Below are 14,662 nucleotides of genomic sequence, written 5' to 3' on the forward strand. Positions count from 1 at the left end.
TGATTGGCTGATACACCAGATCACAACATGGAAGATGACTGTATCATTGCATAACTGCCAAATTACATCATTACATAACTGCCAGACCATTGAGAATTGTGGCCCGGTCAAGTTGGCACACAACCTTAACCATCACAGGAAGGTTCCTCTGTTCTTTGCATAGGACATATTGTTATTAGGAATACCATTTTTTGCATATCCAGGGTCCCCCAAATCAGCCTGGTACAGAGTTCTGTGCTCCTTTGTTTTTATGCAGAATTTTAGATTTAATACTGGTAAAGCTGCGTTTTGATTTTTAATTCCAGTGACATCCTAGAACTGATTAGAATACGTGGATGCAAAAAGAGCATTTTACCTCCAAATACTATAGTGCAAGAAAAGTGTTTCCATTTATGGAATGTAATTCTTCACCATGGCTTCAGAAATTAGAGTGATATGCTTGGTACAGAAATTAATCCTGCACCCCTAGAGTTTCTGCTTCAGTGGATGTGAATGGGTCCCCGGGTGGCACAGTTAAGTGCGATAGTACTAGCCAAAAGGGTGGCAGTTTGAACCCACCCAGAGGTGCCTCAGAAGACAAGCCTGGTGATCTGCCTCTAAAAGATGACAGTGTTGAAAACCCCATGGAGCAGTTCTGCTTTGCACACATCATGTCGTCATGAGTCTGAATCGACTTAACGGCAGCTAACAACTACAGGACTGAATAGTTGATATACTCTTGGTGGTCTGAAATAGGAAGGTCAATATGAACTCTACAGACATTTTCTCTTTAATAGTATTTTTTTACTTTAATAGTGTTTTGACCTTTTTATTACATGAACGTTTGAGAGAGATGATAACAGCAGCAGTTCTCTGCTCTTAAAGCATTTTAAGGGAACCTTGAGCTTACTGAGTTTATATGGCAAGTGAGCAACTTACTAACCTAAAGACATGAGTAATTTCCAAGAAATTTCCGTACCACTTCGTGTTGCTTCTCTTGGTTTCAAAACCTGGAAAGTAAACTTGGGTATTACTGCCTAAAATTTTTATGTAGAACGTAACTGTATTATCTGGTTAAAATACAGAAAACAGCATATTGTACCTAGTGCTTCATATTTCCTCAACTGTGTATTGTCAATATATTTTATTGAATTAATAAATCCTCCTTCCTACAGGTGATGGACCCCAGTGTAGAGATTATGTCATAAGCCTTGGAGTTGTGAAACCTTTACTTTCCTTCATAAGTCCATCTATTCCTATAACATTCTTAAGAAATGTTACTTGGGTTATGGTAAACTTATGTCGCCACAAAGACCCACCACCCCCAATGGAAACCATTCAGGAGGTAAACAAGTTTTCTTTTTTTAAAGTGGAGTAGATACAATTATGTGTATTTTTAATCTATATATTTTTATAAAAATGTGTATATATTTTTCTCCTCAGATTCTTCCAGCCCTTTGTGTTTTAATTCATCACACAGACGTAAATGTGAGTAGAAGCTTCCCATCATGTATTGACATGTGTATGTATGTATGTCTAGGTCTACCCCTCCTAAAAAAATAGGGGGAAAATGTTATACTAGACATCATGTCAGTGTACTTTATCAGATTTTTCCATTTCCAGAGCTGTAATCGATTGTTATTTGTTAAAAAAAAAAAAAAAATAGGTTCCGTCAAATCGTCAAAGTGGCTCATAGCAATCCTGTGTACAACAGAATGAAATACTGTCTGGTTCTGTGCCATCCTCACAGTCATTGCTATGTTTGAGCCCATAGTTGCAGCCACTGTGTCGGTCATCTCAGGTCTTCCTCTTTTTCGCTGATACTTTACCAAGCATGATGTCCTTCTCTAGGGACTGGTCTCTCCTGATAACATTCCAAAGTATGTGAGACCAAGTCCCACCATCTGTCGTTGCTTCTAAGGAACACTCTGGCTGTACTTCTCCTAAGACAGATTTGTTCATTCTTCTGGCAGTCCACCGTATGCTCGGCATTCTTCACCAACACTATCATGCAAAGGCATCAGTTCTTCTTCAGTCTTCCTTACTCATGGTCCAGTTTTTACACACATATGAGGCGATTGAAAATACCATGGCTTGGATCAGGTGCACCTTAGTCCTCAAAGTCACATCTTTGCTTTTTAACCCTTTAAAAAGGTCTTTTTGCAGTAGATTTGCCCAGTGCAATAATACATCATTTGATTTCTTGACTGCTGCTTCCATGGGCGTTGATTGTGGATCCAAGTAAAGTGAAATCCTTGACTTCAGTCATTTCTCCATTTATCACGATGTTGCCTATTGGATGTTTTGTGGATTTTTGTTGTCTTTATGTTGAGGTGTAGTCCATCCTGAAGGCTGTGGTCTTTGATCTTCGTCAGTAAGTGCGTCAGGTCCTCTTTGCTTTCGGCAGGCAGGGTTGGGTCGTCTGCGTTCACAGGTGGTTAATGAGTCTTCTTCCAGTCCTGATGCGGTGTTGTCCTTCGTACAGTCCGGCTTCTCAGTCCTGATGCGGTGTTGTCCTTCGTACAGTCCGGCTTCTCAGTCCTGATGCGGTGTTGTCCTTCGTACAGTCCGGCTTCTCAGTCCTGATGCGGTGTTGTCCTTCGTACAGTCCGGCTTCTCAGTCCTGATGCGGTGTTGTCCTTCGTACAGTCCGGCTTCTCAGTCCTGATGCGGTGTTGTCCTTCGTACAGTCCGGCTTCTCAGTCCTGATGCGGTGTTGTCCTTCGTACAGTCCGGCTTCTCAGTCCTGATGCGGTGTTGTCCTTCGTACAGTCCGGCTTCTCAGTCCTGATGCGGTGTTGTCCTTCGTACAGTCCGGCTTCTCAGTCCTGATGCGGTGTTGTCCTTCGTACAGTCCGGCTTCTCAGTCCTGATGCGGTGTTGTCCTTCGTACAGTCCGGCTTCTCAGTCCTGATGCGGTGTTGTCCTTCGTACAGTCCGGCTTCTCAGTCCTGATGCGGTGTTGTCCTTCGTACAGTCCGGCTTCTCAGTCCTGATGCGGTGTTGTCCTTCGTACAGTCCGGCTTCTCAGTCCTGATGCGGTGTTGTCCTTCGTACAGTCCGGCTTCTCAGTCCTGATGCGGTGTTGTCCTTCGTACAGTCCGGCTTCTCAGTCCTGATGCGGTGTTGTCCTTTGTACAGTCCAGCTCCTCAGATTATTTGCTCGGCAGGTAGATCGAGTAAGTGTGGTGAAAGGATGGGGCCCTGATGAGCACTTTGCTGACTGTAAACCGTGCCGTACCCCTTCGTTTCAGTGACTGCCTCTTGTTCTACGTAAAGTTTCCTCATGAGCACAGTTAAGTGTTTTGGAATTCCTATTCTTCGAAATATTTTCCATAATTTGTTATGATCCACACAATCAAGTGCCTTTGCATAGTCAATAAAACATGGGTAAACATCCTTCTGGTATTCTCTGCTTTCAGCCAAAATCCACTGGACATCAGCATTGGTGTCCCTCGCTCCATGTCCTCTTGTGAATCTAGCTTGAATTTCTGTCAGTTTCCTGTTGATGTATTGCTGCAACCATTTTTTAATTATCTTCAGCAAAATTCTACTTGAGTGTGATGTTAATGATAACCTAGTACCTGTTGCTGTCACGTCGATTCTGACTCATAGTGACCCTGTAGGATGGAGTAGAACTGCCCTATGGGGTTTCCAAGGAGCAGCTGGTGGATTTGAACTGCCGACCTTTTGGTTAGCAGCCGAATTCTTAACTACTGTGCCACCAGGGCTCCATGATATTAACGATACTATTTGATAGTTTCTGCATTCTGTTGGATCACCTTTCTTTTGAATGGACACAAATATGCATCTCTTCCAGTTGGGTGGCCAAGTAGCTACCACATTTCTTGATAGAGATGAGTGAGTGCTTCCAGCATTGCATCTTGTTGAAACATCTCAGTTAGTATTCCGTCAGTTCTGGAGATTTGTTTTTCACCGATGTCTTCAGTGCAGCTTGGATTTCTTTCTTCAATATCATCAGTTTTTGATCGTATGGTACCTCCTGAAATGATTGAATGTCAGCCAGTTCTTTCTGGTACAGTGACTGTGTGTTCCTTCTTTATGTTTGATGCTTCCTGCATTGTTCAGTTTTTTGCCCATAGAATCCTTCAATATTGAGGCTTGAATTTTTCCTTCTGTTACTTCAGCTTGAAAAGTGCCAAACGTGTTCTTCCCTCTTGGTCTTCTAACTCCAGGTCTTTGCATATTGCATTATAATACTTTGTCTTCTCGAGCTGCCCTTTGAACTCTTCTGTTCAGCTCTTTTATTTCATCATTTCTTCTATTCACTTCAGCTACTCCACAATGAAGAACAAGTTTCAGGGTCTCTTCTGAAATCCATTTTGGTCTTTTCTTTCTTTGATGTCTTTTTAATGATCTTTTGCTTAGTTCATATCTGTCATTTTCACACATGCCTTTAATGTCATCCCACAACTCATCCAGTTTGGTCATTAGTGTTCAACTCGTCAAATCTATTCTTAAGATGGTCTCTAAATTCAGGTGAAATGTATTCAAGGTCATACTTTGGCTGTCATGGACTTGTTCTGATTTTCTTCAGCTTTAACTTGAACTTGTATATGAGCAGCTAATAATCTGGTTGGCCCCTAGCCTTGTTCTAACTGATGGTATTGAGCTTCCCCATTGTCTCTTTCCATAGGTGTAATCGATTTGATTCCTGTGTATTCCATCTGCATGTTATACTAGGTGGTTGGTCTTGCAAAATTCTATCAGATGATCTCCAGCAATATTTCCAACTGCTGATCCTTCTTTGTTTCTAGCTTTCTCATTCTAATCACCAGTAATTATCAGTGCATCTTGATTGCATGTTTTCAGTCAATTTCACAGAACAGAAGTTGGTAAAAGTCTTCAATTTCTTCATCTTTGGCGTTAATGGTTGGTGCGTAAATTTGAATAATAGTCATATCAGCTAGGGTTCCTTGTAAGCATATGGGTATTATCATTGGCAGAGTCGTACTTCAGGTTAGATCTTGAAATGTTCTCTTTTTTTGACAATGAATATGAAGCCATTCCTCTTCAGTGTTCATTCCCGGCACAGTAGACCATACATACAATTGTCTGATTCAAAATGGCCAGTACCGTTCCATTTCAGTGCACTAATGCCCCTAGGATGGAAACCCTGGTGGCTTGGTGGTTAAGAGCTATGGCTGCTAACCAAAATGTTAGAAGTTCAAATATATCAGGAGCTCCCTGGAAACCCTATGGGGCAGTTCTGCTCTGCCTTTAGGGTCACTATGAGTCGGAATCAACTTGACTGCTCCGGGTTAACGGAATGCCTAGGGTATCTGTCTTCAAGCATTCCATTTCATTTTTGACGACTTCCAATTTTCCTAGATTCATACTTCGTGCATTCCACATTCTGATTATCAGTGGATGTTTACAGCTGTTTCTTCTCATTTTGTTTTATTTCGGTAGTTTGGTATTTATTTAGTATATCCCCACCCCTCAAAAAATAACTAAACCCATTGCCATTGAGTCGATTCTGACTCATAATAACCCTATAGGACAGAGTAGAACTGCCCCACAGAGTTTTCAAGGTGATAATCTTTACGGAAACAGACTGCCACATGTTTTCCCTGTGGAGCAGCTGGTGGGTTTGATCCACTGACCTTTTTAGTTAGCAGCCAAGTGCCTTAACCACTGCACCACCTTTTTAACTATATCACAAAATTTAATTTTAGTGAAGAAATCAAGACTCACTGTTGTTTTAATCGGGGCTGTTATATGTTAGTGTTATGCAAACTCACAGTAAAAGTTTTTGGTATTGCTAATATGTGATCTTTCTCACTAAGGTAGTAATTGTTCATAAGCTTTTTGTGGAAGCTCATTTGGACAGCCTGGCCAACGAGAGCACATACACTTAGAGATATTTTTGGTTTAAAGATAAAAGAGAAATATTTATGCTTATGTCCATATTCATAGGCATTTGTGTGTGATTTTGGTAGTGACTTTGTGTGGAAATGTCTCTTAGTTATCCAAACAACAAGGGGGAGCAATAAGTGCAGAAAAAAAATTAAAACATAATAAATATCCTGTTCATTCATTCTAACACAAATGGCAAAGAAAAAGCAAGTCAGAGAGGTTGAATGATATGGAAGACCGCTCTGACTGCTTATGGAAGCGAGACTACCCCCCCCCGGCATGTTAGGGAAGCTAGGGATATAGTGAATTAGGGAAATTACCCAGATAAAATGTATAGCAACTATCAGGAACTTTCCTGGTCCTTTAAAAACAGTTTGGTATAGTGATCAGTGTTTGATGAACTGATTTATTTCTTTAAAATTTCTAGGGTAGGCCTTTTTTGCCAGGACCTCTCTAAAACATATGGAACAAATTTTAAGGTTAGAATTAGATTACATCAAGCAGTGACAAAATGAACATGATCTTTGCTCTAAAGATTTTTTTTAGCTTCAGATTTTCTAGGTTCTTAAAAAAAAAAATGTAAGCAGCTTTTGTTGTTTGCTCTTTTTAGTCAAGTTGAGGCCTGGTGGCACAGTGGTTAAGTGCCTGACTGCTAACCGAAAAGTCAGCCGTTCGAACCCACCAGCTGCTCTGCAGGAGAAAGATGTGGCAGTCATCTTCCGTAGAGATTACAGCCTTGGAAACCCTGTGGGGTGGCTCTGCTCTGTCCTGTGAGGTCGCAGTGCATCGGAATCAACTTGATGACAATGGGCGTGGCTTGGGCATAGCCAAGTTCTTTGATTAAATTATTTTAGTTATTTGCTTTAAAAAAAATTTACAAGAAAGATTAATCTCAAAATTCGTAACTCTATCTAAAAACTACACATCTTGGTTGACTTTATTCACAGCTGTGTGTGTTGTCTCCACCTGATTACCCTAATCCGGCTGAACTTTATGACACCATTTTTCTTGCTTTTAATTGATGTATCTTGAAGAATTTCTCAAGCCACTTTACATTGTGTTTTTTAGTAACACATTTACTAAGTAATGTTTACTGAAAAATAAAATACTAGGTAAATACATAGCAGCAAGTTCTTAGATCCGGCCGTCAAAGTTTAAAAACGACTGCTTCCGTGAACCGTGAGTGAGACGCTGTGGCAGTAATTGATAAATTCACTATGAAATGTAAACTTTCTGATAAAAAATGTGTAGGAGATCTAGTCTGATTCGAATTGTAAACTTTGATCTGAGCATATTAATGACATGCTTAGCATTGGGCCTTTAAAAAAAAAGTACCTGTTTTATGTACAGTCGTGCCCAAGTAACTTCTTGGATTTTTTTGCTTGTGTTAACAAATTTTGGCTCGTGTTGCTATGCCCGAGGAAAAAAAGTCCTAGTTACATTTGCACATTGAGCTTAGTTGTTTCACATATGGTTGACAGCCGTTTATATATTGATTGTTTCTTATTTTTGATATCTTTGATGTCTGCTTTTTACACTAAAAATAGTTTCTGAAGGAAACTTTTCTCTTTCCAGGAGCTTTTTGGGAATCATAAGCAGAACACTGGGTTTGAGTTTAAAAGGTTTCAAAGTTTTCTGGCCTGTCCTTTGAGGCAGAGTCCATGTTCCAGGCACAATTATTACCCCACTGTCTTTGTTAATGATTATACTATTTATGCAGCCGTCTAGTAGTTTGTTATACTTCTCTTTGACCATCACCTCTACTTAGGACTTACACATACAAAAAAAGATCACAACACAGTGGTGTGCTATACTTCAGAATACAAATGAAATACAAAACAATTAAAAATTATAAGCTGTTGGTATAATTACAGAGGTTTCTTTGTGGGTTATTTTATTATTTTTTTCTTTTTGTAAGTTCTGGCAGCTAGTGTAAGGTGTGTATTTTTAACAAGAAATATATTTTTTTTAATTATAGATGTTACAGGTTGACTTGTGGTTGTTTTTAATGTCTTGATTGTCAGATGTAGGAGACTTTACCACTACTTAGAAAGCTACCTAATAAGGCAAAGCAAACTAGTTGGAGAAGATTATACTACTATAATCCTGTTACTGGTCTATTGGCTGTAGACATACCTGTATGATATTGGTGATACTAGAGAACACCTTGAACATATCCATTTACCTAGCCCAGATGTTAGGCACCACTGTGCATGGTGGGTACATACAGTCTTTCTAACTGTGTACATTTACCACAATAGTCTTGGACCTGTCATCTTTCAGCATGAACATTTGGGAAAGAAAAAAGCTTTTTACCCTTCTCTCATGTGCTATGTAGTGAGTATATCTTAGTGTGAATTAAGATTCGGTACTAACCTGGGATCAGGATCATAATATAAATATTCTGAATGTGGCTAAAAGATACATATGCATGATAAAGACATACATAGATGATGTTTTTAATACCATAGAGAAGGTTAAGATTTCAGTGAACTGAGGTGAGAGAAGAATGGAGGAAAGAAGGTAGTAGAACAATCTTAAATTAGTCTGAATGATTAGGAGTTATTGAAATGAAAATTATTCAAAGGCTATTTGGATTTTCATTCTATTCATTAGATATTGGTAGATACTGTCTGGGCCCTCTCTTACCTTACCGATGCTGGCAATGAACAGATACAGATGGTAATAGACTCTGGAATAGTTCCTCATTTGGTCCCTCTGCTCAGCCACCAGGAAGTTAAAGTTCAGGTAAGTTTCTTCCTGATAAAAATATAACTTTTATTACCACTAATTGCTTTAAGCATGGCATTCAAAGATGGACAATTTCAATATATCTTTTATAATTGTTTAAAGTATATTCTTAGCCAGACAACATATCTGTGATGAAAAAAGGGAATTGCTATATCTCCATTGTAAAGATAGAGAAAATGAGGTAACATTACTACAGGGATTGCCCTCCCCCGCCCCGCCCCCCCCCCCCCCCCGTGTGCACGCGCACACACACACACAAAGGCAGAGTTCATTGTGGAAAAGTGTTTTCTAACACAGACGAGGGCAGTTCGGTGTAGCAACTTGGGTAATATCTGAAACAAGTACTGCTGCTTTTGTTTTTCCTGCTGTTCTTGTTTTCCCTTCTCTTTCACTCTCCTTCTCCAGTGCACCTGGCAGGGTGAGTTAACGCTTAGCCTCACTGGCACTGAGATGAAGGTTTTTTACCTTGTACTGAGATGCGCTTCTCAGGGGCTTCCTAAATTGTGTCCTTTCAGGTATTTAATTTTTTTCTTTTATTCTTTTATAATTTTTTTAATCCTTCCAAGTAACATTTATCCTAAAGAACTTGCATCTAGAAAGAGCCAGAAAGATAGAATGAGGAGTTCTCGCAAATCCCGTAAGCAGTAACCGCAGCGGTAAACCACAGTGGTGATGGGGGTGCGGCAAGATCTCCCTGTCCCCCTGAGGTGACGGTTTAACCTGGTGATGGCTTAGAATCCATAAAGTACAGTAATTGCGTAAGGAACACTGTTAACCTAAGTCACTGGTTCTCTCAACCCTAGCGGGGCATCAAAGTCAAATGTGGAGTTTTTACAAAAAAAGAAAAACCCTTTTTTATTCCTTTGCTCAGCCCCCAGGTATTATCTCAGTAAACCTAGGGTGTTTCCCAGATTCCTGAGCTTCTGAAATCTCTACGGATGGTGCTGCTGTGCGGCCAGATTGGAGACCTGCTTCCCACTTGAAAGAGGGTGAACTTAGCTGAGTTCAGAAAGAATTGATTAGTAGAACATGTTGTTTATGCTATTTGGGAGTATTTTTTACTTAATTCAAATATTCTTACTAGACCTTTATCATTAGTTTGCGTTTTTTAAGTGTGATGCTTATGTCTTGGCATAGGTTTTTGGTTTGTATTCTGTTTTTGTTTTTTCAGAATGTGTCTTCAGCTTTAATACTGGACTTCACTGAGAAAATAGGGCTTGGGGTTTTTCTTTAGCCGACTCTCAAGGGAAGTTAATGTTTTATATTTCACCTGATAACTAATAGAGATTTTTTTTTTTAAACTTTTCAACTTTCACGCCGGAATTTAGGAAAGTAGAAAGACTAGTGTAATGAACTCTCATGTTTATGTTTGCCCTCAGTCACTCCCCCGCAAAGTATTTTGATACTAGTAGTTTCAAAAATCAAAATCCAAACAAGGTCCGTGCGTTGCATTTGGTTGATATGTCTCTTACGTTTTCCTTCCTGCAATTTAAATTTATTTGTTAAAGAAGCTGGTCACAACAAAAAATTGTTGAAAAGTTAAAGAAGACCTAACTAAATGGAAAGACATCCTGTGTTCATGGATTGAAAGACTTAGTATTGTTAAGATGACAGTACTCCCTGTCTTAGTTATCTAGTGCTGTTACAGCAGAAATACCACAAGTATATGGCTTTAGCAAACATATTTATTTTCTAACAGTTCAGGAAACTAAAAATAAAAAAAACCCGTTGCGGTCGAGTTGTTTACAACTCATAGCAACTCTATAGGACAGAGTAGGACTGCCCCATAGGGTTTCCAAGGAGCAGCTGGAGAATTTGAACTGGTAACTTTTTAGGTAGTAGCCAAGCTCTTAACTACTGTACTACCAGAGCTCCATTTAGGAGGCCAGAAGTCCAAATTCAGGGTGCTAACCCTAGGGAAATGCTTTCTCTGTCAGCTCTGGAAGAAGGCTCTTTTCTCTTCTGAGCTTCTGTTCCTGGGCAGTCTGCATGGGGCTTGGCATGTCTCTTCCCTGTTTCTGCTTACTAGCTTGCGTGTAATCTGTTTTATCTCAAAACAGATTGACTCAAGATACACCCTACACTAACCCTGCCTCATTACAAAGACAACACTTTCGCAAATGAGATAACCACAGGCATAAAGGTTAGGATTCACAACACGTATTTGGGGGGCCACATTTGAATCCGTAACACTTCCCAAATTGATCTACAGAGCCAGTGTAATTCCTATCAAAATCTCGAGTGCCTTTTTTGTAGAAATTTATAAGCTAATCCTAAAATTCATATGGAAATGTCGGGGTCTCAGAATAGCCAAAGCAGTCTCGAAAAAGAACAGAGTTAGAAGACTCTCACTACCTGATTTTAAAAATTTACTATATAGCTACATTAAACAAGACTGTGTGGTACTGACATAAAGTTAGACCTATCGATAAATGGAATATAACCAGGAGTCCAGAAATAAACTCATACATTTATGATTAATTGATTTTCAACAATGATGTCAAGACAATTCGATAGGGAAAGAATAGTCTCTTGAACAAATGGTGCTGGGACAACTGAATACTACATGCTAAAGAATGAAGTTGGACCTCTGCCTTCTACCACATATAAAAATTAACTCAAAAATGAATCAAACATCTAAATGTAAGAGCTAAAACTATATAAAACTCATTGAAGAAAACAGGAATAAATCTTTATGACCTTCAGCTAGACGGTGGTTTCTTGGATATGATACCACAAGCACAAATAATAAAGGAAAAAATGGATAAATTGGACTTCATCAGAATGACAAACTTTTGTGCTTGTAAGGGTGCCAACAAGAAAACAAAAAGACAGCCCACAGAATGCACGAAAATATTTGCAGAACATTTATCTGAAAAGGGGCTTATATCTAGAGTATATAAAAACGTTTTCAACTGAACAATAAAAAGACAAATAACCCAATTTAAAAATGAGCAAAGATTTTGAATAAACAGTTCCCCAAAGAAGACATACAAATAGCCAATAAGGTTCTTAACATCATTAGTCATTAACTCCCCGCTATTGAGTTGATTCTAACCCATAGCCACCCTGAAGGACCAAACAGCTGCCACATCTTTCTCCCCGGAGCAGCTGGTGGGTTCAGACCACTGACCTTTTGGTTATCAGCCAGACATTTAACCACTGTACCACAAGGGTTCCTCTCCCTCGTTAGTTAGTTATTAGGGAGATGCAAATCAAAACCACAATGAGATACCACTTCACACCTGCTAGGATGGCTAGAATTTTTTTAAAAAAGTCATAACAAGTACGGTGAGGATGTAGAGAAATTGGAATCCTCATGTAATGCTTGTGGGAACCTAAAGGGGTACAGCTGCTTTAGAATACAGTTTGGCAGTCCCTCAAACATGAGAGTTTTCGTACGACCCGGCAGTTCTCCCCCAGGTGTATATCCAAGAGAGATGAAAACACATGTCCACATAAAAACTTGCACGTGCATGTTCATAGCAACAGTATTCATAATAGCCAGAGTGGAACCGACCCAGATTTCCATCACTTGCTGAAAGGATAAACAGTATGTGGTATATCCATACGATGGAATGTTATTCAGCTGTAAAAAGAACGAAGTGTTATTACATGCTTAAAACTTGGATGAACCTTTAAAGCACTGTGCTAAGTGAAAGAAACCAGACGTGATCGGGCCAAACATTGTACAGTTGCATTTGTGTGAAATGCTTAGGCAGATCCGTAGAGATAGGAAGTAGATTAGTGGTTGCCAGGGGCTTGAAGGTAACAAGGATGGGGCTCCGAAGCCCGGGGAGTGATTGCTAATAGGTACTGAATTTCTTTTCGCAATGATGAAACTTTTGGAATTAGATACTTACAATGGTTGCATAACTTTGAATATACTAAAAACCCCTGAATTGTACATTTTAAAAGGATGAATTTTGTGTTATGTGAATTACATCTCTCTCTCTCTCTTTTTTGGTAAACTGGGTCATTTGTTTTGTAGAAGAAAAAATTTAAAAAAGCTCTAAATTGACAGAAAATGACCGAATAGAGCTATAGAAAAATAATTAAATCCATTTGCTAGTGAAATCTCAAGTATCTTCTTGCTATCCTTCAGAGAGACAGTGTTTTTTAACACACACACCCCCCCCCCCAAAAAGACCATATACATACATCAATATTAATATAAAGTAATGTGTTTTTCAGCACCCGGAAGTTTTTTTTTTTACCCGCTGACCCAGCTGGTAGTCAGTAGTAAGGTAGAATGCTAACAGAAAACTTTCTCTGAATAAATAGCCAAATGGGTCGTCTTTCTGTCATTAAAAGGGCGGGGGGGGGGGGGAAGAGGAGTGCAGTTCTGTTTACAAAGTACATGTACCGATTTGTGTGTGTGTGTGGTGGGATAAATATAACAAAACGTTTGCTGTTTCAGCCATTTTTACACGTACAATTGACTGGCATTCTTTACAGTCCCTGTGTTAGGTTGTGCAGCCGGCCCAACTGTCCAGTGTTTGAAATATTTTGATGTGCAGCATTAACGTTAAGTTATTTAGAAGAAAAAAGTCAGTATTCAAATTGTTCTAGAAAAATACGAGATTATTCCATCAATCAGCACCCTACTCCTTCCACGACCATTCTTATTTTCTTTATGGCACTAATTGCTGTCTGAAAGTATCCTTCTCATGTGTCTGTCCTGTTTATTAATTGACTTTATTCTGTATGAAGCTCCATCAGGGCTGGAGCTTTTGTCTGTCCTGTTCAGATCAGTTTTCAGATCAGTGCCTGACACAAAGTATTCAGAAAGGCCGAGATGGCTGAGATGGCTGAATGAATGAATGAATTTCACTTTCCTAAGTTCTCCCTGCTTCCCTTTGTGGTAATAAGGAGCACTTCACATAGAACAACATCTCATTAAATCTTCGCACATTTCAGACTGCTGCGCTTCGAGCTGTAGGCAACATCGTTACTGGAACTGATGAGCAAACACAAGTGGTTTTGAACTGTGATGCTCTTTCACATTTCCCAGCACTTCTGACACATCCCAAAGAGAAAATTAATAAAGTAAGTTTTATTTAATAGATACAGCACTTTCCATTTGTAAAACTGGGATCTGAGAGCTATCTGTAATATTGATAGTTAATACGTCATTTCAACTTAAATACACTGTAAAATATCTCACTATTTATAACGTGGATTAATTAGTATCTGGTTTTTTATATATAAAACAAGCTAGTTGTAAAGTGCTAATTTGGCTCTTTTGGAAATGATGAAATAGAGATAATTGGGTGTTGAGTGTTGGATGATTGAATTTTTCAGTAAGTGTTTTAAGTAATTATTAGTCTCAGTGTAATATTTTATGTAATTGTGTGCATGAGGGTGTGTGTGTGTGCGTGAGTGTGGAGCTATGGAAAGGGGGCACTGACTGGTGATGCTGATTCCGGAGTGCATCTGAGGCTGTTGTAGAAATACTTGGGTGCTGATTACAACACTGCCAGTGATTATAACCCAAGAAGAGCTCACCTGACTAGCCTAGCACCCTAAAATCTCTAACAGGTTCATTAAACATGGCCCTGTGATCTGATCCAAAAGAGCCTAGTGTACCTTAGCTAATGCTAACATTTTTTGGAGTAAAACTTGATTACTGGTTTTAAAACATAGTAAATCACTAAATTTAACATATTATTGAGCTTGGTAAGTTATAATATCCTGCATTAAATGTTGGGTAAACATTTCCACTGAAATGTGGTTTCAGTGTACATTTATTATTTATGAAAGTTACAAAACACTTGGGGCGAAACCACTGTCTTGGTAAACATGGCACAATTACGGTGTGAGGGGCAGCATAAAACGACCATTAAAGTGAATCAGGAAAGCAGGCAAACGTTTGGTTTCGCTTTAGCTCTTGAGGAAATGGTGTAGTATGAATGACTATTACAAGTCAGTATACTGAAACAACCCACTACTTCATTTTTCTTATCTTCCCATCCTCATGGATAATTGAGATTTATATCTGCTTTGGCCGGGACTTTTGATCAGAATAGAATAAAGCACAGTATGGAGGGAA

At 39.2% G+C, this 14,662-nt stretch overlaps 1 protein-coding gene and 1 non-coding gene across 2 annotated transcripts in view; both read left to right on the top strand.

The window, feature by feature from the left end:
- Positions 1–14,662, top strand: part of KPNA4 (karyopherin subunit alpha 4) — an 86,286-nt gene that overhangs the window by 49,538 nt on the left and 22,086 nt on the right. Inside the window, exons 9-12 of the mRNA XM_049867614.1 lie at positions 1,155–1,324; positions 1,423–1,467; positions 8,476–8,607; positions 13,531–13,659. Coding sequence (XP_049723571.1) covers positions 1,155–1,324; positions 1,423–1,467; positions 8,476–8,607; positions 13,531–13,659 — 476 coding nt within the window. The remainder of the gene's footprint in view (positions 1–1,154; positions 1,325–1,422; positions 1,468–8,475; positions 8,608–13,530; positions 13,660–14,662) is intronic.
- On the top strand, positions 13,857–14,184 carry LOC126066649 (small Cajal body-specific RNA 7). The gene has a single exon (XR_007515226.1). It is a non-coding gene; the product is annotated as a small Cajal body-specific RNA 7 (non-coding RNA).

The sequence above is a fragment of the Elephas maximus genome, chromosome 23, assembly GCF_024166365.1.
Source record: "Elephas maximus indicus isolate mEleMax1 chromosome 23, mEleMax1 primary haplotype, whole genome shotgun sequence".
Taxonomy (NCBI): domain Eukaryota; kingdom Metazoa; phylum Chordata; class Mammalia; order Proboscidea; family Elephantidae; genus Elephas; species Elephas maximus.